This window comes from Schistocerca nitens, chromosome 6 (genome assembly GCF_023898315.1).
Source record: "Schistocerca nitens isolate TAMUIC-IGC-003100 chromosome 6, iqSchNite1.1, whole genome shotgun sequence".
In the NCBI taxonomy this organism is placed as follows: Eukaryota; Metazoa; Arthropoda; class Insecta; order Orthoptera; family Acrididae; genus Schistocerca; species Schistocerca nitens.
Window position 1 is genome coordinate 734,286,840 of NC_064619.1, and position 22,017 is coordinate 734,308,856.

A 22,017-nucleotide genomic window follows, 5' to 3' on the forward strand; every position below is an offset into this window, starting at 1 on the left:
CCTTGGAGGGTGGACTGCTGATGGCAACCGTGGAGAGAGCGAAGTGTAGCCCATACCCGTGACAGAGGGACAGTAGAACCAAGGGAAGAAACGAATCGTTCCCAACATATGCGCTTGCTCTGTTTGATTAAATAATGGGCTTTAGTGCGAAGGCGTTTAAAGGTAGTAAGGCTGGCTACGGATGGGTACCTCGTAAAGTGTTGCAAAGCTCGACCGCGAACACGGATGGCAATGGCGGTACTCCACCATGGGACTTGCTGACGATGACATGGTCCAGATGAGCGCGGGACAGAAGGCTAGCAGCGCGAACAATCGCGTCAGACACGTCACGTAGGACGTCATCAATACAACCCGACAAAGAGAGAGAAAACACGACCTGTGCAGTGTATAGTGGCCAATCGGAGCGTTGGAAAGACCAACGCGGCAACCTGTCCATCGGGGAGCGGGAAGGGAGCGTAATAATCAACTGGAAATGGTCACTATCATAAAGGTCGTCGTGTGGCGACCAGTGTAATGAAGGGAGGAGGAAGGGAGAAGAAAGTGAAAGACCAATGGCAGAAAAGGTACCATGACCGGCACTGAAATGAGTAGGGGAGCCATCATTAAGAAGGCACAGGTCGTGGACAGCAATAAATTGGGCTATAAGACGACCTCGTCTAGATGGAAAGGCAGTGCCCCACAAAGGATGATGAGCATTAAAATCCCCAAGGACGAGGAAGGGAGGAGGAAGTTGCTGAAGAAGGGTGGTTACGGCAGCAGGTGTAAGAGTCCTGTCAGGAGGGAGATAAAGATTGCAAACTGTGACTGCAGATTCTAAGTGGACCCTAACAGCAACCGCTTCCAATGTAGTTTGGAGAGGAATCCACGTGCTAGCAATGTCTGTACGGACCAACGTACAAACGCCACCAGAAGCCCGTAAGGGTCCGACCCGATTTCGACAGAAAACACGGAACCCACGGAGGGTCGGTGAGTGAGCATCAGTAAAATGAGATTCCTGGAGAACAACACAAGCTGCAGAGTAGGACGACAGAAGGGATTTCAATTCTCGAAGGTTACAATAGTATCCATTACAATTCCATTGGAGAATCACAGAACGACGGATTAAATGGGGGCTGAACACGCTAAATCCAGTCATACCGCCGGGTCCCCACCCGTCACCGACAAGGAGGGGGCGACATCCATGAACGACAGGTCAGAATCCGGTTGTGAAGTCGGGGGAGGGACCTCCGGTGACACCAGAGGCTCTTTGTCCCGGGACTTATGTTTCTTCTTCGTTTCAGGCTGAGATGGAGGAGGGTTGTGTGGCATAACGAAGCCAGCTGCAGCAAGATCAGGAACAGAAAGAGACCGGGCGACCTGGGGGCCGAGAGACCGCGGCTCTCGCGGTCGTCGCGTGGCAGCAGACCTTTGGCCTGGAAGGTGACGGGAAGGGGTATCCCGGTAGAGGCGCCCTTGACCGGCAGACGTCGAAGGAGTGGGACACTTCTCCGGCTGGGGAGGGGGAGCAGCGCCCATAGGAGAAGGTGTGGGAGCCGCAGGGGAGGGGGGAGGAGAGGGGTCCGGGATGGGGATAAGGAAGGGGGAGGAAGGGGTGAAGATGTAACCAAGGCGTAACTAGAGGTTATGGACACAGGGTGAAGTCTTGCCTATTTCTTACGGGCCTCTGTGTAGGTTAAATGATTGAGGGACGTATACTCCTGTATCTTTTTTTCCTTCTTATATACTGGGCAATCTGGTGAACGTGGAGAGTGACTACCATGACAATTTACACATACAGGAGGGGGAACACAGGGACTCCCCTCATGGAGTGGACGTCCACAGTCACCACAGAGAGGGGCCTGGGAACAGCGGGAAGACATGTGACCAAACTGCAAGCACTTAAAACACCTCATAGGAGGTGGAATGTACAGCTTCACATCACAGCAATAGAACATAATCTTAACTTTCTCAGGAAGGGTATCCCCTTCAAAGGCCAGGATAAAGGTACCAGTATCAATAGGATTGTCTTTAGGACCCTTCTGAACACGCCGAACAAAGTGAACATCCCGCCGTCCGAGATTGTCCCGAAGTTCCTCATCAGTTTGAAGGAAGAGGTCCCTGTGAAAAATCACACGTTGTACCATATTTAGAGACTGGTGGGGGTAATGGACACAGGAATTGTGCCAAGATGGGTACAGGCACGAAGGGCCTCAGATTGGGCAGCTGAAGTAGTTTTTATCAGCAACGAACCCGACCGCATCTTGCTCAGGGAGTCCACTTTGCCAAACTTTTCTTCAATGTGTTCCACAAAGAATAAAGTTTTGACACTGGTGAAAGTATCTCCATCAGTCCTGGTGCAAACTAGATAACGGGGGAGAGGTTTTTCCCCTAGATGATGGGCGTGACCCTCTTCCCAGGGGGTAGCCATGGAAGGGAAGGCCGAAGATGCAAGAGAAGCAGCACTTGAAGAATCAGTTCCACGCAGAGAGACGGCCACAGAAGAACGGCCAGTGTTCTGGACCCGTATGCGTTTCATTTGCATAGCGTCCGCCCTGACACCACCCACTCCGATCAGGGGCTCTCCTCACGTGCGCCACCCAGCCACAGCAAGGGCCGTCTGGCACGGCGGCCATTGCCGGGAGTTCAGATGCTCCTGGATGACGAGCAACCACTCCAAGGCACGCATGAGGTGGTCACAGCTCAGGTATCAGAAGTGTGATCCCTCTGTGTTCAGGGGGCTCAATCAAAAGGGTACATAGCGACCCCACCACACGGGCTGGCTACCGTGCTGGCTATGCACCCTAGCATCAGATGACGACGTGAAAGAAAAGGTGGAATGTACTAGGAGGGCGCACGTCGGAGACACTAGGTAAGATGCTCTTCCCCAAATGGCTCACATTACGGAGGAGATATTTTGTAATGGAGGTCAAATCCCAGAGGGGGACCAAGGAATGCTAAAAAGAGGAGATGATTATGACACAAAGCCGAATTGGAAAACCAGCAGAACCAGGAGGATAGCGGGGCCAACGTAAGCAGGGACACTAAGAGAGGGAGAGAGGAGAGGGCGAGGGGAAAGGAGCAAGGAGGGGAAAGGATGGGAAGGGAATGGAAATGCAGCCCTGGAGAGAACGAAGGCTGCAATGGCTTGGGGACCCGTGCTCGCCACAGACGTATCCACAAATGAGTTGTGGACCCCCTGGGGGGGAGTGAGAGCGGGGCGGCGCGAGAGGGAGAGCGGGGCGGCGCGAGAGGGAGAGCGGGGCGGCGCGAGAGGGAGAGCGGGGCGGCGCGAGAGGGAGAGCGGGGCGGCGCGAGAGGGAGAGCGGGGCGGCGCGAGAGGGAGAGCGGGGCGGCGCGAGAGGGAGAGCGGGGCGGCGCGAGAGGGAGAGCGGGGCGGCGCGAGAGGGAGAGCGGGGCGGCGCGAGAGGGAGAGCGGGGCGGCGCGAGAGGGAGAGCGGGGCGGCGCGAGAGGGAGAGCGGGGCGGCGCGAGAGGGAGAGCGGGGCGGCGCGAGAGGGAGAGCGGGGCGGCGCGAGAGGGAGAGCGGGGCGGCGCGAGAGGGAGAGCGGGGCGGCGCGAGAGGGAGAGCGGGGCGGCGCGAGAGGGAGAGCGGGGCGGCGCGAGAGGGAGAGCGGGGCGGCGCGAGAGGGAGAGCGGGGCGGCGCGAGAGGGAGAGCGGGGCGGCGCGAGAGGGAGAGCGGGGCGGCGCGAGAGGGAGAGCGGGGCGGCGCGAGAGGGAGAGCGGGGCGGCGCGAGAGGGAGAGCGGGGCGGCGCGAGAGGGAGAGCGGGGCGGCGCGAGAGGGAGAGCGGGGCGGCGCGAGAGGGAGAGCGGGGCGGCGCGAGAGGGAGAGCGGGGCGGCGCGAGAGGGAGAGCGGGGCGGCGCGAGAGGGAGAGCGGGGCGGCGCGAGAGGGAGAGCGGGGCGGCGCGAGAGGGAGAGCGGGGCGGCGCGAGAGGGAGAGCGGGGCGGCGCGAGAGGGAGAGCGGGGCGGCGCGAGAGGGAGAGCGGGGCGGCGCGAGAGGGAGAGCGGGGCGGCGCGAGAGGGAGAGCGGGGCGGCGCGAGAGGGAGAGCGGGGCGGCGCGAGAGGGAGAGCGGGGCGGCGCGAGAGGGAGAGCGGGGCGGCGCGAGAGGGAGAGCGGGGCGGCGCGAGAGGGAGAGGGAGAGAGTCAACTAACTTAGCGAGGGGTTTCGTGGCAATCAAACGTGCTCTTTACCGTCATGGCACATTCAACTGTCGAGCAAACTTCGGCGCCAAAAGTGTAGCATGGCGTTCTCGGTCACATAATACACATATATGATAACGAAAGATAGTGAATTATAACGAAAGATAGTGAATTATAACGAAAGATAGTGAATTATAACGAAAGATAGTGAATTATAACGAAAGATAGTGAATTATAACGAAAGATAGTGAATTATAACGAAAGATAGTGAATTATAACGAAAGATAGTGAATTATAACGAAAGATAGTGAATTATAACGAAAGATAGTGAATTATAACGAAAGATAGTGAATTATAACGAAAGATAGTGAATTATAACGAAAGATAGTGAATTATAACGAAAGATAGTGAATTATAACGAAAGATAGTGAATTATAACGAAAGATAGTGAATTATAACGAAAGATAGTGAATTATAACGAAAGATACTGAATTATAACGAAAGATACTGAATTATAACGAAAGATACTGAATTATAACGAAAGATACTGAATTATAACGAAAGATACTGAATTATAACGAAAGATACTGAATTATAACGAAAGATAGCGAATTATAACGAAAGATAGCGAATTATAACGAAAGATAGCGAATTATAACGAAAGATAGCGAATTATAACGAAAGATAGCGATTTATAACGAAAGATAGCGATTTATAACGAAAGATAGCGATTTATAACGAAAGATAGCGATTTATAACGAAAGATAGCAATTTATAACGAAAGATAGCAATTTATAACGAAAGATAGCAATTTATAACGAAAGATAGCAATTTATAACGAAAGATAGCAATTTATAACGAAAGATAGTGATTTATAATGAATGATAATAAATGATGATAAATGATAATAAATAATGACGAAAAGTATAATAATAATAAATCATAATGAATAATGATGAATAATGATAAAGGATAGCTTTTAGCATGTCAAGTGATAGAACTTTGTAGCAAACATCTTGGACTGGTGTGAGAAGTCAGGGAAGATTCAAGTGTCCCGACGAAACAACTTTGGTGCGAAAGGTGTTCTTTTGTCCACGACAGACACGTGGTGGAATGCGGACCGATTGGCGGGTGTCTGACGAAAATATGGACCTCTTCGAACCTGTCCAGAAATACAACTTTGCCACCGAAAGTGCAAGCATACGTTGTCTGTCCACCGCGTCCTGGATCGAACGGCCGACTGTTGTGACTTAGCCATGGACAGGTTCCATCCTGTCCAGTGTTAAGTGCTCGCCAAAACAAGTTTACTGAAGGCAAGCGGTGTGGCGGACACTGGGACGCCAGTAGCTGGGGGCTGGTCGCTGCCTACCTGGTGCGCGGGGCCTCAGCTGGCTGTGGGTACGTCAGCTGCGCTCTGCAATTCGTGGTGTGAGTATCTCGAGGATGTTTACTAAGTGAGTTGGGACACAACTGCATGATCAAAATGCCTGAAATAAAGAGTCATTTTCCCACCTTGTGACTTAGCGTAGTACAAATGACGAGATTTTAATAATTTAGCGGTGGAAGGATAAATGACCATGGAAATTCAAACTTTGTGGACTTAGGATGTGGCCCAGTTGGCCATCTTTAATCATGTAATGCAGGTGGGGCAGATATCAAATAACCCAGTTGGACACATCGTTGATATAAAGGATATTAAAGACAAGCCCGCCATTATCCTGGTGGAATTCAAATTTGCAGCCATTTCTTCTGGAGGCTTAGGTTAGTGGACATAGCTGAATTGACCTATTTTCCCGCCAAAAGCCGCCATCTTGAATGACGTAACGGCGGCGCTCTCTGGTGACAGGGGTATGAACCTACATAGTTGGACTGCATACACACGTGCATGATATAAAAAATGATAAATGATAATGAATGTCAATAAATGATAATCATTAATAATTAATAATAATAAAGACAGGTACGGTTTCGTGTTGGAATTTGAATTTGGTGCCAATTTTTTCTAGAGGGATTAGATAGTGGTGTTAACCCAGTTGACCTATTTTCCCATAAAAATTCAAGATTCCCACCATTTTTCTGGGGTGTTAGGTTAGTGGACATAGCCCTATTGGCCTATCTTCCAGCCAAAAGCAACTATCTTGGATGACGTCATGCGCTGTTGCGAAGTCTACACGCCGCCATCTTGGATGACGTCAGTAACGCCATCTTCAATAAATTTGGCAACAATGAAAGTGGGGTGACACATACTTTGTTCTACTACCAACGTCTCTCCCGTAACGTTTGCCAGTAGAGTCTCCATAACGCTCTCTCGCCAGCTGAAGGATCCCATGATGGAACACTCCACTCTTCTTTGGATCTTCATTATCTCCTCTATCTGTCTTACCTGACAGTGATCCCAGATCAATACTCAAGAATCGGTTGAACAAGCGTCTTATAAGCCACTTCCTTCGTGGGTAAGTTATATTTCCTTCAGAGTCTTCTGATGAATCGTCTGCTTTTCCCACTAAATGTTTTATCTGGTCATTCCACGTATGATCGCTCTGGATAGTTACGCCTAGATATTTTACAGCAGGCGCTGTCTCCAGCTGTTTGTCATCAACAGTGTAGCTGTACAGTAGTGGATTTCTTTTCGTATGTATGCGTAATATGTTACGTTATCAAGGTCAACTGCCAGCGTCTGCATCATTCGTCAATTCTCTGCAGGCCGTTATGCAAATTCTGACCATCTTCTGGCGTTGCTACTTTGGTATAAACGACTGCATCATCTGCGAATAGCCTTAAAGAGCATCCGACGCTTTCTACTAGAGCATTTATATATATTGTGAACAACGAATGTCCTATCACACTTCCCTGTGGTACTCCAGATTTTACCTTTACAGCTGTCGATTTAGTTCCGTTAAGAGCGACGTGTTGTGTGTTATCTGCAAGGAAGTCTTGAATCCAATCGCTGGTCTGCTCCGATACTCCATAAGCTCATTTTTTTTTTTCATTAAAGGGCCTTGCGAGACTGTGTGAAATGCCTTACTGAAATCAAGGAACACGGCATCAACCTGAGCGCCGTTGTCCACTGCGCTGTGGATCTCATGGAGGAACAGAGCGAGCTGAGTTTCATAGCATCTCTGTTCGCGGAATCCGTGTTTATTTTTGTAGAGGAGCTGTTCATTTCCCAAGATCGTCATAATTGTTAAGCATTTTTGTGATGGTACGCATCATAAACAATCGAGGCAGCGTTACCGTTAATGCGAAATATTTGGAACAAGTGTTTTAACGTCCACGGCTGCTACTGAGAACAGTAGGCAAGCACGAAGACGTACAAAAGGTGGCAACGTCTGTGCTACTGAAATCCACGGAGCTGCTCCAGTTAACCACTGGAAGCAACTGAGGAAGACGGGGCCTCTCCCGTCAGTTTTGTATCGCAACCTGCTAAGCACCCACCGGCAGAAAGAAGTGCCCGTATCCAAACTAACCGAAGTGACGCTTAAGATTTGTTCTGGCCTGCATGGGTTCCCTGGAGTGGCAGGCACTCGTCGAAAGGGGAGGGAAGAATGCTGTCTATCTGCCAAGAAGAAGCCGTGGTCTCTAATTGAAAATAACGGCCCAAACAGCCTTTGTGGCTGTTCACCATATTTCAAGTTCTTAGGAATATCTCCTCTGGTTAGTCAAGCCTACGATGATATTCGACTGCAGGGGAAAATTAGTTTGATGTGGTTTAATTGAGTATTAACCCTATCGACCTCTGTAATATATCAAATGATACGTAAATTTCCGTATAGGTTGCATCAACTGTCAGAAGAGTAAAATGTATTATTTTTTGTTATTCTCTGTCTCTCCATCAGAGGGGCTGGACATGGTGGCAGTCATTCCTTCTACACTACTTACGGTAGGCTAGAGAAAGTCTATCTATGTTATCTGTATGTGTACTTCGACGGGACCAAACTCAGAAGCATCTCTCCATGCTCATGAAGCGCTCAGGTTCGAATCCTGCCTCGAGCATGGATGTGTGTGATGTCTTTAGGTTAGTTAGGTTTAAGTAGTTCTAAGTTCTAGGGGACTGATGACCACAGATGTTAAGTCCCATAGTGCTCAGAGCCATTTGAACCATTTGACTGATGCCCGGTCTCTCACAGGAAACTATACCTTGCACCTTGTAAATCATATTCTTGCAGTCGATAGTGTAACATTGAGTGATTTTAAATAAAGGACAGCCACAACACAAGGAAACTAGAAGAGCCTGGTGGCGCTGTGGCGACTTTCCAAATTACCCCCACCCCCCAAAAAAAAAGTGACTGACGGGCTCAACATTTAAACTTATATGTCGCAACGACCCAATAGGTGATAACTCTGTGTTCCATTTTTCCATTTCTAGTGATTTTTCATTTTGCACACAAGTACTGGATCACCGTTTTCGGCACTAGCAATTTCAGAAGTTGCGGTCCATCAACCAAAATTTGTTCCCCATCTCAAACAAGCATTGTCACTCAATCATTATGTGTCACCCAATGGGATGGATAAGACACCACCGATCTACTGTAATATTATCCATCACAGCTGATACCGCCAAAAATTCTACAGTGTCCAACACTGGCCAATCATGTGACAGCATGTTTTCCTAACTTCACTATCATAGCTAAACCATACCTCCTCCTCTTTAGAAGTATCATAGCGAGCATTGATAGATGACTGCTCCGTACGTCCATTCGCACTTAATTCTCGAACACACAAAAACGATCAAAGTATACCAGACAACGAGATACATATTTCTAAGACCTCGCGCATAGTACTCTATCAATCTCTCTGCGTATGATGGTCACAGAGCAATCTCGCCCTCTTACGTTAAAAGACCATCCTCACCTCGGCATTGACCAGCCTACCCCGCAACATCGCTACCCAATTAATCTTCAACCGAGCAGACGAATATAGCTACACTTCACCTCTGTGGACTGAATAGAGCTTTCCTAGTCCTAACCTCTCCAAGTGCACCACATTTCTCGAGATGTGACCAAGTCTTGGAGCTTAGCACACCATATCGATCTACAGTAACAGATCTCAGTGTCTTAATTTAATAGCATACAGTTAAATAAGAACAAGAACGGAATGATATTTATACACAACGTAGCTCGATACATTTTTACGAAAATCATCCAATCTATCATGTGTAAAGTATTGTAGCTGCATACGACTAGAACGCAGGCTGTGTCACGTGACTAAAGCATCCAAATAGAACACTGAAAAAAAAATGACCTTCAGCAACTTGTCCTTCTCCAGAATAAATGAGTCAACGTTTAAATAGTACCTAGTTACAGCTCTATCTCAATCATCATCCCGTACACTCTGTTATCATTTAACACAGATGTAAGTTAAGACGTAAATGATTCCCTGTCCTCCTGAAAAGCATGATACAGAGTATTCAACTCGCGTGTATCACTGCTACCTCACAAGGGAACCTCCCCATCGCACCCCCCTCAGATTTGGTTATAAGTTGGCACAGTGGATAGGCCTTGAAAAACTGAACACAGATCAATCGAGAAAACAGGAAGAAAACTGAACACAGATCAATCGAGAAAACAGGAAGTAATTGTGTGGAACTATGAAAAAATAAGCAAACTAAGTAGTCCGTGCGCAAGATAGGCAACATCAAGGATAATATGAACACAGGCGCGCCGTGGTTCCGTGGTTAGCGTGAGCAGCTGCGGAATGGGAGGTCATTGGTACAAATCTTCCCACGCGTGAAAAGTTTACTTTCTTTCAAAGTTATGATCTGTCCGTTCGTTCATTGACGTCTCTGTTCACTGTAATAAGTTTAGTGTCTGTGTTTCGCGACCGCACCGCAAAACCGTGCGATTAGTAGATGAAAGCACGTGCCTCTCCAATGGGAACCGAAAACATTTGATCGCAAGGTCATACGTCAACCGATTTCTCCACAGGAAAACACGTCTGATATATTCTATACGACACTGGTGACGGCATGTGCATTACATGACAGGAATACGTTGTCGACCCACATAACTTGTACACTTGGCGAATGGGTAAAAAGATTCTTGCCCGATTTAGGTTTTCTTGTGGATGTGATAATCACTCCCACAAAAGTGATGAAAACATGAGTGTTTGTCACATAAACTGCAACAAATGTATGCAACAGTTTCACAGTCGCACAGTTTTCCCTGTGCTCTGTCAAAACATATATTTCAACTTTTTCAAATTTTTCCGTATGTAGACCGACAAATCTTGCATATGTCCAAGCAAATCTGAACATGTCCTGGAATTTTGGAGAGCGAAGTTGATTGTGTGAGTGCCTGAACTTTGATAATTGTCTGAAAATAAAAAAATTTAACTTTTCACTCGAGGGAGGATTCGAACCCAGGACGTCTCGTTCCGCAGCTGCTCCCGCTAATCACAGAACCACGGCGCTCTTATGCTCACGCTATCCTTGATGTTGCATATCTTGCGCATGGACTACTCAGTTTGTATATTTTGCTTATTTTTTCATAGTTCCACACAACTTCTTCCTGTTTTCTCGACTGATCTGTGTTCAGTTTTTCAAGGCCTATCCACTGTGCCAACTTATAACTAAATCTGAGGGGGGTGCGATGGGGGGGAGGGTTCCCTTGTAAGTAGACATACGCTATAATACGAACTCAACGAGAGAAAATTGACTACCTTCTTGATTCCACTCGCTTCGATGTAATCGTTTTCCTACATTCCTCTTGTTGCCGCATACTTGACTCCATGTACAAATTGCTCCCTGCGAACCAGAAGATAAGCAAGTACGTCCTCATTTTCACCGCCTTTCGGTGTATATTAGGTTAGTTTATACATATGCGCTAATCAGTTTCGCATTTCTTTCGATTTTATGTCAGATCCACCGATGCGACCGCGACATAACCTATCGTTCTGTGTTCTAAAATTGCCTGTCAATGTAACCCAGGCGTATCGAGTCACCTCCACATTCGGAGAGCGCTTGCTCTGTTTTCTGTATGTCTGTGTACATGCACGCCTCGCGGACGGCTCCCAGGACCCAGTCCATCGGCTGGTGGACCAAACATCGGGCATAGAATACTTGACATGCCGCCGGTGGCGCTTGGACGCTCGCTTTGTAAGGTGGAATGGGATTAGTTTGAGCATTTAGTACTTGTTTTGGTGGTTATTGGATTAAGAACTGTAATATTGAAGCTCATGTCCTCAGCGGGAAAGCTGTGTAATTGAGTAAGAGTGTTTACGTATCTTAAGATACGTTTCGCGATTGGTGATAAGTTAATGGCGCAATTTAGCTAACACTGTAAAAAAAAATAGCTCTCTCCTGCTGAAAGAAAGGGGTGACCTTGCCCCCAGGTCTGATGGATGAGTTATTATATAAGAGCAAGTGATAGGTGTTGAATGATGGTATGTTTTCGGATATAGGAGTCTCTAAACGGCGGCGCGAATGAATGTGTATGTTGAATGGATGAAGCGTAATGCATGACGGAAGGAGTGAGACGTTAGAACATCGACGACGAGCGAATTCGCGTCTTTCCTTGTTGTCCAATGAAATGTGGTGATGATTACAGTACACAAACCCGCGTCGGCGATGTCTTCACAGGCCTTACGCGTAATGGTCGGGTATTCATTAGCCGGGATAGCGAGTGAGGCGTGTCGCTGATAAAAGTTGTATAATGACTAGAGAAGATGATTTTGTATGCTATAGTGAGAGGGTGCAGCGAGAGAGCGAGAGAGCGAGAGAGCGAGAGAGCGAGAGAGCGAGAGAGCGAGAGAGCGAGAGAGCGAGAGAGCGAGAGAGCGAGAGAGCGAGAGAGCGAGAGAGCGAGAGAGCGAGAGAGCGAGAGAGCGAGAGAGCGAGAGAGCGAGAGAGCGAGAGAGCGAGAGAGCGAGAGAGCGAGGAGAGCGAGAGAGCGAGAGAGCGAGAGAGCGAGAGCGAGAGAGCGACGAGAGCGAGAGAGCGAGAGAGCGAGAGAGGCGACAGAGAGAGAGAGAGCGACAGAGAGAGAGAGAGCGACAGAGAGAGAGAGAGCGACAGAGAGAGAGAGAGCGACAGAGAGAGAGAGAGAGAGAGAGAGAGAGAGCGACAGAGAGAGAGAGAGAGACAGAGAGAGAGAGAGAGAGAGAGAGAGAGAGAGAGAGAGAGAGAGAGAGAGAGAGAGAGAGAGGAGAGAGAGAGAGAGCGACAGAGAGAGAGAGAGAGAGAGAGCGACAGAGAGAGAGAGAGAGAGAGAGCGACAGAGAGAGAGAGAGAGAGAGCGACAGAGAGAGAGAGAGAGAGAGAGAGCGACAGAGAGAGAGAGAGAGAGAGCGACAGAGAGAGAGAGAGAGAGAGAGAGAGAGAGCGACAGAGAGAGAGAGAGAGAGAGAGAGACGACAGAGAGAGAGAGCGAGAGGAGAGAGCGACAGAGAGAGAGAGAGAGAGAGAGAGCGACAGAGAGAGAGAGAGAGAGAGCGAAGAGAGAGAGAGCGACAGAGAGAGAGAGAGAGAGAGCGACAGAGAGAGAGAGAGAGAGAGAGAGCGACAGAGAGAGAGAGAGAGAGAGAGAGCGACAGAGAGAGAGAGAGAGAGCGCGACAGAGAGAGAGAGAGAGAGCGAGAGCGACAGAGAGAGAGAGAGAGAGAGCGACAGAGAGAGAGAGAGAGAGCGACAGAGAGAGAGAGAGAGAGAGCGTCAGAGAGAGAGAGAGCACGCGGTGGGGTGACGGCCCAGAGGGGGCGATGGGGTGGGGCGCGCCAGAGGGGGGCGATGGGGTGGGGCGCGCCAGAGGGGGGCGATGGGGTGGGGCGCGCCAGAGGGGGGCGATGGGGTGGGGCGCGCCAGAGGGGGGCGATGGGGTGGGGCGCGCCAGAGGGGGGCGATGGGGTGGGGCGCGCCAGAGGGGGGCGATGGGGTGGGGCGCGCCAGAGGGGGGCGATGGGGTGGGGCGCGCCAGAGGGGGGCGATGGGGTGGGGCGCGCCAGAGGGGGGCGATGGGGTGGGGCGCGCCAGAGGGGGGCGATGGGGTGGGGCGCGCCAGAGGGGGGCGATGGGGTGGGGCGCGCCAGAGGGGGGCGATGGGGTGGGGCGCGCCAGAGGGGGGCGATGGGGGGGGCGCGACAGAGGGGGGCGATGGGGGGGGCGCGACAGAGGGGGGCGATGGGGGGGCGCGACAGAGGGGGCGATGGGGGGGGCGCGACAGAGGGGGCGATGGGGGGGGCGCGACAGAGGGGGCGATGGGGGGGGCGCGACAGAGGGGGGCGATGGGGGGGCGCGACAGAGGGGGGCGATGGGGGGGCGCGACAGAGGGGGGCGATGGGTGGGGCGCGACAGAGGGGGGCGATGGGGGGGGCGCGACAGAGGGGGGCGATGGGGGGGCGCGACAGAGGGGGGCGATGGGGGGGCGCGACAGAGGGGGGCGATGGGGGGGGGCGCGACAGAGGGGGGAGCGGGAGGGAGAGCGGGAGGGCGCCAGAGGGAGAGCGGGAGGGCGCCAGAGGGAGAGCGGGAGGGCGCCAGAGGGAGAGCGGGAGGGCGCCAGAGGGAGAGCGGGAGGGCGCCAGAGGGAGAGCGGGAGGGCGCCAGAGGGAGAGCGGGAGGGCGCCAGAGGGAGAGCGGGAGGGCGCCAGAGGGAGAGCGGGAGGGCGCCAGAGGGAGAGCGGGAGGGCGCCAGAGGGAGAGCGGGAGGGCGCCAGAGGGAGAGCGGGAGGGCGCCAGAGGGAGAGCGGGAGGGCGCCAGAGGGAGAGCGGGAGGGCGCCAGAGGGAGAGCGGGAGGGCGCCAGAGGGAGAGCGGGAGGGCGCCAGAGGGAGAGCGGGAGGGCGAGTGGGATAGTGGGTTGGTTGGTTGTTTGAGGTTTAAGGGACCGAACAGCAATGTCATGAGTCCCTTGTTTCAAATATACTCCATTCCGCTAATGGGACATCTCAGTAAAGTCACAAACAGTAAAACAGAAAAAGGGAAAAACGTTTAAGGGGAGTCACATTGTTATTGGTAAAAAACAAAATGAGGGAAGTCGGCAAGAGAACGAACCCAACACTACGCTGAAGCAGCATAGGCAAGACCACGTGTGACTTATATCGTACTACTGTTATAATGTAGAAAGTACGTATGGGAATAGAAAGACTAACCAAGCCTTAAAAAGGGGTAAAAACAGAGTAAAAGGGGAAGAAAAAAGGATTTCGGTCAGGGAGGTGAATCAGGAATCTCCCAAAACTGCCTACATTGGGAGACACACAAACACTCACCGCCCTGCCCCAACACCCGAGAGATTAAAAACCTTAAAACTGAGTATAAAATCCTTAAAACTGAGTATAAAAACCACTCTCCCAGAGGAAACCGAGAACCACAGAGACCATCCGGGAATCGTCAGCCAACATCAAAGGTAAAGTGTGGGCGAGTCTGTACTTAGCACGCAGAGCCAAAAGAAGGGGGCATTCAACCAAAATGTGGGCTACTGACTGGAAGGCTCCAAAACCACATGGTGAGGGTGGCTCATCACGCAAAAGAAAACGATAGATCAGCTTGGTATAGCCAATGCGGAGACGACACAGTGTGGTCGTGTCCTATCGGGAGGGGCGAAATGAAGAATGCCACATGCATGGTGTCACCTTAATTGCACGAAGTTTATTATACAGGGGAGTAGCCTCACAAGAATTGGCCCATGAGTGCGCGAAGTGGGATTTAATGTGAAGCCGTAAATCCACTGCAGGAGGGGTTACAGAAAACGAGGGGTAAGCAACTGCTCCCCCAGCCAAACGATCAGCGACCTCATTACCCGGGATACCCACATGGCCATGGACTCAAGGGAAGTCAATGGAACAAGCAGCATGGTGAGTATCAGCGAGATGGTCATGGATGGCAGAGACCAAGGGATGGTGCGAAAAACACCGGTCAATAGCAAGAAGGCCACTCATCGAGTCCGTACATAACTAAACGCGGTTGTGTTGGGATTGTTTAATAAAGGTAAGGGCCTGGGAAATTGCCATCAATTCCGCAGTAAACACCCCACATGTAGGTGGCAGCAGATGACTTTCCCTTCCAAAAGAGGACGTGAAGGCATACCCCACATGATCAGCAGATTTAGAGCCATCAGTGTAAAAAACAACAGCATCCCGAAACTCCCATAAAGTTCGGCGGAAAAAGGAACGGAACACCACCGGAGGGATGGAATCTTTCGGACCGCGGCGGAGATCCATCCGAATTCGAGGCCGAGGAACTAACCAAGGAGGGTGGAGGGGAGGGAGCGAGGAAGACAGGACAAAGAAGGAAGCTGAATATCACGGCAAAGATACGCAAGGCGCAGCCCAACCGCTAAACCCGCCCGAGGGCGGGAGTCGGGTGGGCGACGTCCATGGTCTGGGAACAGGATAGAATAGGAAGGATGAGTGGGAGAGGAACGGATAGTGAGTGCATAAGACACCAGAACCTGCGAACGCTGAACAGAAAGGGGGGGATCCCAGCTTCAACCAGGAGACTATCAACAGGGCTAGTTGGGAAGGCACCGGTGGCCAAACGGATACCACGATGGTGGACTGGATCCAACACGTGCAGTGTGGAAGGAGCAGCTGAACCATAAACTTGACAACCATAGTCCAAACGAGACCGAACTATAGCACGATAAAGATGGAGGAGGAGGGAACGGTCCACACCCCAAGAGGAGTGGGCAAGGAAGCGAAGGCCATTGAGTTTACGGAAACATCCTACCTTCAGAGGTCTGGTATTGGGCAGCCAAGTGAGCTTGTTGTCGAAAAGAAGACCCAGGAAACGAAACTGTGGGACCACAGGCAATCGTTGTGCAGCGAGATAGAGCTCTGGATCAGGGTGGATCATAGTACGGCGACAGAAGTGGACCACTCGCGATATTAAAGGAGAGAATTGAAACCCGTGTGAGAGGGTCCATGCAGAGGCACGCTTTATAGCCACCTGGAGCTGCCGTTCTGAGATGCCATCGAGGAAGAACTAACCCAAATGCAGAAATCATCCACATACAGGGCAGGGGCGACCAAGGGACCGACAGAGGCCACAAGTCCATCTATAGCAATGAGGAAAAGAAGGACACTCAAGACAGAACCCTGTGGGATGCCTGTCTCCTGGGTCCATGGAGAATTAAAGCAGTACCAACTAGAACTCTGAATGACCGATGGATCAGGAACTGGCGGATAAAAATCGGGAGTGGGCCCTGAAGACCCCACTGATGAAGGGTTAGTGTGACGTGATGGCGCCAGGCCGTGTCATAGGCCTTGCGAAGGTCAAAAAACACTGCAACCAAATGGCGGCGCTGTGAAACAGCCTGCCGAACTGCGGATTCCAAGCGAAGTAAATGATCGATTGGAGACCGTCCCTCTCGAAAGCCACACTGGTAGAGGGACAATACATCCCGATATTCGAGGACCCAGTTGAGCCGACGGGCTACCATCCGTTCAAGTAACTTACAAAAAACATTGGCCAAACTAATTGGCCGATAACTGTCAAAAGATAGGCGGTTCTTACCAGGCTTAAGGACAGGATGCACAATGCTATCCCTCCACTGAGCAGGGAAGTCCCCTGAAGCCAGATACGGTTGAACACCCGAAGAAGATGTTGCTGTTGTGGAGCACTGAGATGTTGAAGCGGTTGGTTACGAATGGAATCTGGGCCAGGGGCTGTATCATGAGAAGAAGATAGAGCAGAAAGAATTTCCCATTCAGTAAAAGGTTCGTTGTAAGATTCTGACTCACAAGGGGTGAAACATAAGGTGGAAGCTGGATAGGAGGCTGACGCTGATGCCACTGCATAAGGGGTCGCAAGATGTTCTGCAAGAACTAATGGGTCTGTACAAATGCAATCTGGGAGGTGAAGGCCTTGGAGGGTGGACTGCTGATGGCAACCGTGGAGAGAGCGAAGTGTAGCCCATACCCGTGACAGAGGGACAGTAGAACCAAGGGAAGAAACGAATCGTTCCCAACATATGCGCTTGCTCTGTTTGATTAAATAATGGGCTTTAGTGCGAAGGCGTTTAAAGGTAGTAAGGCTGGCTACGGATGGGTACCTCGTAAAGTGTTGCAAAGCTCGACCGCGAACACGGATGGCAATGGCGGTACTCCACCATGGGACTTGCTGACGATGACATGGTCCAGATGAGCGCGGGACAGAAGGCTAGCAGCGCGAACAATCGCGTCAGACACGTCACGTAGGACGTCATCAATACAACCCGACAAAGAGAGAGAAAACACGACCTGTGCAGTGTATAGTGGCCAATCGGAGCGTTGGAAAGACCAACGCGGCAACCTGTCCATCGGGGAGCGGGAAGGGAGCGTAATAATCAACTGGAAATGGTCACTATCATAAAGGTCGTCGTGTGGCGACCAGTGTAATGAAGGGAGGAGGAAGGGAGAAGAAAGTGAAAGACCAATGGCAGAAAAGGTACCATGACCGGCACTGAAATGAGTAGGGGAGCCATCATTAAGAAGGCACAGGTCGTGGACAGCAATAAATTGGGCTATAAGACGACCTCGTCTAGATGGAAAGGCAGTGCCCCACAAAGGATGATGAGCATTAAAATCCCCAAGGAGGAGGAAGGGAGGAGGAAGTTGCTGAAGAAGGGTGGTTACGGCAGCAGGTGTAAGAGTCCTGTCAGGAGGGAGATAAAGATTGCAAACTGTGACTGCAGATTCTAAGTGGACCCTAACAGCAACCGCTTCCAATGTAGTTTGGAGAGGAATCCACGTGCTAGCAATGTCTGTACGGACCAACGTACAAACGCCACCAGAAGCCCGTAAGGGTCCGACCCGATTTCGACAGAAAACACGGAACCCACGGAGGGTCGGTGAGTGAGCATCAGTAAAATGAGATTCCTGGAGAACAACACAAGCTGCAGAGTAGGACGACAGAAGGGATTTCAATTCTCGAAGGTTACAATAGTATCCATTACAATTCCATTGGAGAATCACAGAACGACGGATTAAATGGGGGCTGAACACGCTAAATCCAGTCATACCGCCGGGTCCCCACCCGTCACCGACAAGGAGGGGGCGACATCCATGAACGACAGGTCAGAATCCGGTTGTGAAGTCGGGGGAGGGACCTCCGGTGACACCAGAGGCTCTTTGTCCCGGGACTTATGTTTCTTCTTCGTTTCAGGCTGAGATGGAGGAGGGTTGTGTGGCATAACGAAGCCAGCTGCAGCAAGATCAGGAACAGAAAGAGACCGGGCGACCTGGGGGCCGAGAGACCGCGGCTCTCGCGGTCGTCGCGTGGCAGCAGACCTTTGGCCTGGAAGGTGACGGGAAGGGGTATCCCGGTAGAGGCGCCCTTGACCGGCAGACGTCGAAGGAGTGGGACACTTCTCCGGCTGGGGAGGGGGAGCAGCGCCCATAGGAGAAGGTGTGGGAGCCGCAGGGGAGGGGGGAGGAGAGGGGTCCGGGATGGGGATAAGGAAGGGGGAGGAAGGGGTGAAGATGTAACCAAGGCGTAACTAGAGGTTATGGACACAGGGTGAAGTCTTGCCTATTTCTTACGGGCCTCTGTGTAGGTTAAATGATTGAGGGACGTATACTCCTGTATCTTTTTTTCCTTCTTATATACTGGGCAATCTGGTGAACGTGGAGAGTGACTACCATGACAATTTACACATACAGGAGGGGGAACACAGGGACTCCCCTCATGGAGTGGACGTCCACAGTCACCACAGAGAGGGGCCTGGGAACAGCGGGAAGACATGTGACCAAACTGCAAGCACTTAAAACACCTCATAGGAGGTGGAATGTACAGCTTCACATCACAGCAATAGAACATAATCTTAACTTTCTCAGGAAGGGTATCCCCTTCAAAGGCCAGGATAAAGGTACCAGTATCAATAGGATTGTCTTTAGGACCCTTCTGAACACGCCGAACAAAGTGAACATCCCGCCGTCCGAGATTGTCCCGAAGTTCCTCATCAGTTTGAAGGAAGAGGTCCCTGTGAAAAATCACATGTTGTACCATATTTAGAGACTGGTGGGGGTAATGGACACAGGAATTGTGCCAAGATGGGTACAGGCACGAAGGGCCTCAGATTGGGCAGCTGAAGTAGTTTTTATCAGCAACGAACCCGACCGCATCTTGCTCAGGGAGTCCACTTTGCCAAACTTTTCTTCAATGTGTTCCACAAAGAATAAAGTTTTGACACTGGTGAAAGTATCTCCATCAGTCCTGGTGCAAACTAGATAACGGGGGAGAGGTTTTTCCCCTAGATGATGGGCGTGACCCTCTTCCCAGGGGGTAGCCATGGAAGGGAAGGCCGAAGATGCAAGAGAAGCAGCACTTGAAGAATCAGTTCCACGCAGAGAGACGGCCACAGAAGAACGGCCAGTGTTCTGGACCCGTATGCGTTTCATTTGCATAGCGTCCGCCCTGACACCACCCACTCCGATCAGGGGCTCTCCTCACGTGCGCCACCCAGCCACAGCAAGGGCCGTCTGGCACGGCGGCCATTGCCGGGAGTTCAGATGCTCCTGGATGACGAGCAACCACTCCAAGGCACGCATGAGGTGGTCACAGCTCAGGTATCAGAAGTGTGATCCCTCTGTGTTCAGGGGGCTCAATCAAAAGGGTACATAGCGACCCCACCACACGGGCTGGCTACCGTGCTGGCTATGCACCCTAGCATCAGATGACGACGTGAAAGAAAAGGTGGAATGTACTAGGAGGGCGCACGTCGGAGACACTAGGTAAGATGCTCTTCCCCAAATGGCTCACATTACGGAGGAGATATTTTGTAATGGAGGTCAAATCCCAGAGGGGGACCAAGGAATGCTAAAAAGAGGAGATGATTATGACACAAAGCCGAATTGGAAAACCAGCAGAACCAGGAGGATAGCGGGGCCAACGTAAGCAGGGACACTAAGAGAGGGAGAGAGGAGAGGGCGAGGGGAAAGGAGCAAGGAGGGGAAAGGATGGGAAGGGAATGGAAATGCAGCCCTGGAGAGAACGAAGGCTGCAATGGCTTGGGGACCCGTGCTCGCCACAGACGTATCCACAAATGAGTTGTGGACCCCCTGGGGGGGAGTGAGAGCGGGGCGGCGCGAGAGGGAGAGCGGGGCGGCGCGAGAGGGAGAGCGGGGCGGCGCGAGAGGGAGAGCGGGGCGGCGCGAGAGGGAGAGCGGGGCGGCGCGAGAGGGAGAGCGGGGCGGCGCGAGAGGGAGAGCGGGGCGGCGCGAGAGGGAGAGCGGGGCGGCGCGAGAGGGAGAGCGGGGCGGCGCGAGAGGGAGAGCGGGGCGGCGCGAGAGGGAGAGCGGGGCGGCGCGAGAGGGAGAGCGGGGCGGCGCGAGAGGGAGAGCGGGGCGGCGCGAGAGGGAGAGCGGGGCGGCGCGAGAGGGAGAGCGGGGCGGCGCGAGAGGGAGAGCGGGGCGGCGCGAGAGGGAGAGCGGGGCGGCGCGAGAGGGAGAGCGGGGCGGCGCGAGAGGGAGAGCGGGGCGGCGCGAGAGGGAGAGCGGGGCGGCGCGAGAGGGAGAGCGGGGCGGCGCGAGAGGGAGAGCGGGGCGGCGCGAGAGGGAGAGCGGGGCGGCGCGAGAGGGAGAGCGGGGCGGCGCGAGAGGGAGAGCGGGGCGGCGCGAGAGGGAGAGCGGGGCGGCGCGAGAGGGAGAGCGGGGCGGCGCGAGAGGGAGAGCGGGGCGGCGCGAGAGGGAGAGCGGGGCGGCGCGAGAGGGAGAGCGGGGCGGCGCGAGAGGGAGAGCGGGGCGGCGCGAGAGGGAGAGCGGGGCGGCGCGAGAGGGAGAGCGGGGCGGCGCGAGAGGGAGAGCGGGGCGGCGCGAGAGGGAGAGCGGGGCGGCGCGAGAGGGAGAGCGGGGCGGCGCGAGAGGGAGAGCGGGGCGGCGCGAGAGGGAGAGCGGGGCGGCGCGAGAGGGAGAGCGGGGCGGCGCGAGAGGGAGAGCGGGGCGGCGCGAGAGGGAGAGCGGGGCGGCGCGAGAGGGAGAGCGGGGCGGCGCGAGAGGGAGAGCGGGGCGGCGCGAGAGGGAGAGCGGGGCGGCGCGAGAGGGAGAGGGAGAGAGTCAACTAACTTAGCGAGGGGTTTCGTGGCAATCAAACGTGCTCTTTACCGTCATGGCACATTCAACTGTCGAGCAAACTTCGGCGCCAAAAGTGTAGCATGGCGTTCTCGGTCACATAATACACATATATGATAACGAAAGATAGTGAATTATAACGAAAGATAGTGAATTATAACGAAAGATAGTGAATTATAACGAAAGATAGTGAATTATAACGAAAGATAGTGAATTATAACGAAAGATAGTGAATTATAACGAAAGATAGTGAATTATAACGAAAGATAGTGAATTATAACGAAAGATAGTGAATTATAACGAAAGATAGTGAATTATAACGAAAGATAGTGAATTATAACGAAAGATAGTGAATTATAACGAAAGATAGTGAATTATAACGAAAGATAGTGAATTATAACGAAAGATAGTGAATTATAACGAAAGATAGTGAATTATAACGAAAGATAGTGAATTATAACGAAAGATAGTGAATTATAACGAAAGATAGTGAATTATAACGAAAGATAGTGAATTATAACGAAAGATAGTGAATTATAACGAAAGATAGTGAATTATAACGAAAGATAGTGAATTATAACGAAAGATACTGAATTATAACGAAAGATACTGAATTATAACGAAAGATACTGAATTATAACGAAAGATACTGAATTATAACGAAAGATACTGAATTATAACGAAAGATAGCGAATTATAACGAAAGATAGCGATTTATAACGAAAGATAGCAATTTATAACGAAAGATAGCAATTTATAACGAAAGATAGCAATTTATAACGAAAGATAGCAATTTATAACGAAAGATAGCAATTTATAACGAAAGATAGCAATTTATAACGAAAGATAGCAATTTATAACGAAAGATAGTGATTTATAATGAATGATAATAAATGAT

At 51.7% G+C, this 22,017-nt stretch overlaps 1 protein-coding gene across 1 annotated transcript in view; it reads left to right on the plus strand.

Annotated features, from left to right (window-relative positions):
* The window catches only part of LOC126263608 (uncharacterized), a 67,771-nt gene extending 46,654 nt beyond the window's left edge, over nt 1-21,117 (plus strand). Inside the window, exons 3-4 of the mRNA XM_049960694.1 lie at nt 3,187-4,145; nt 20,123-21,117. Coding sequence (XP_049816651.1) covers nt 3,187-4,145; nt 20,123-21,117 — 1,954 coding nt within the window. The remainder of the gene's footprint in view (nt 1-3,186; nt 4,146-20,122) is intronic.
* The last annotated feature ends 900 nt before the right edge of the window (nt 21,118-22,017 follow it).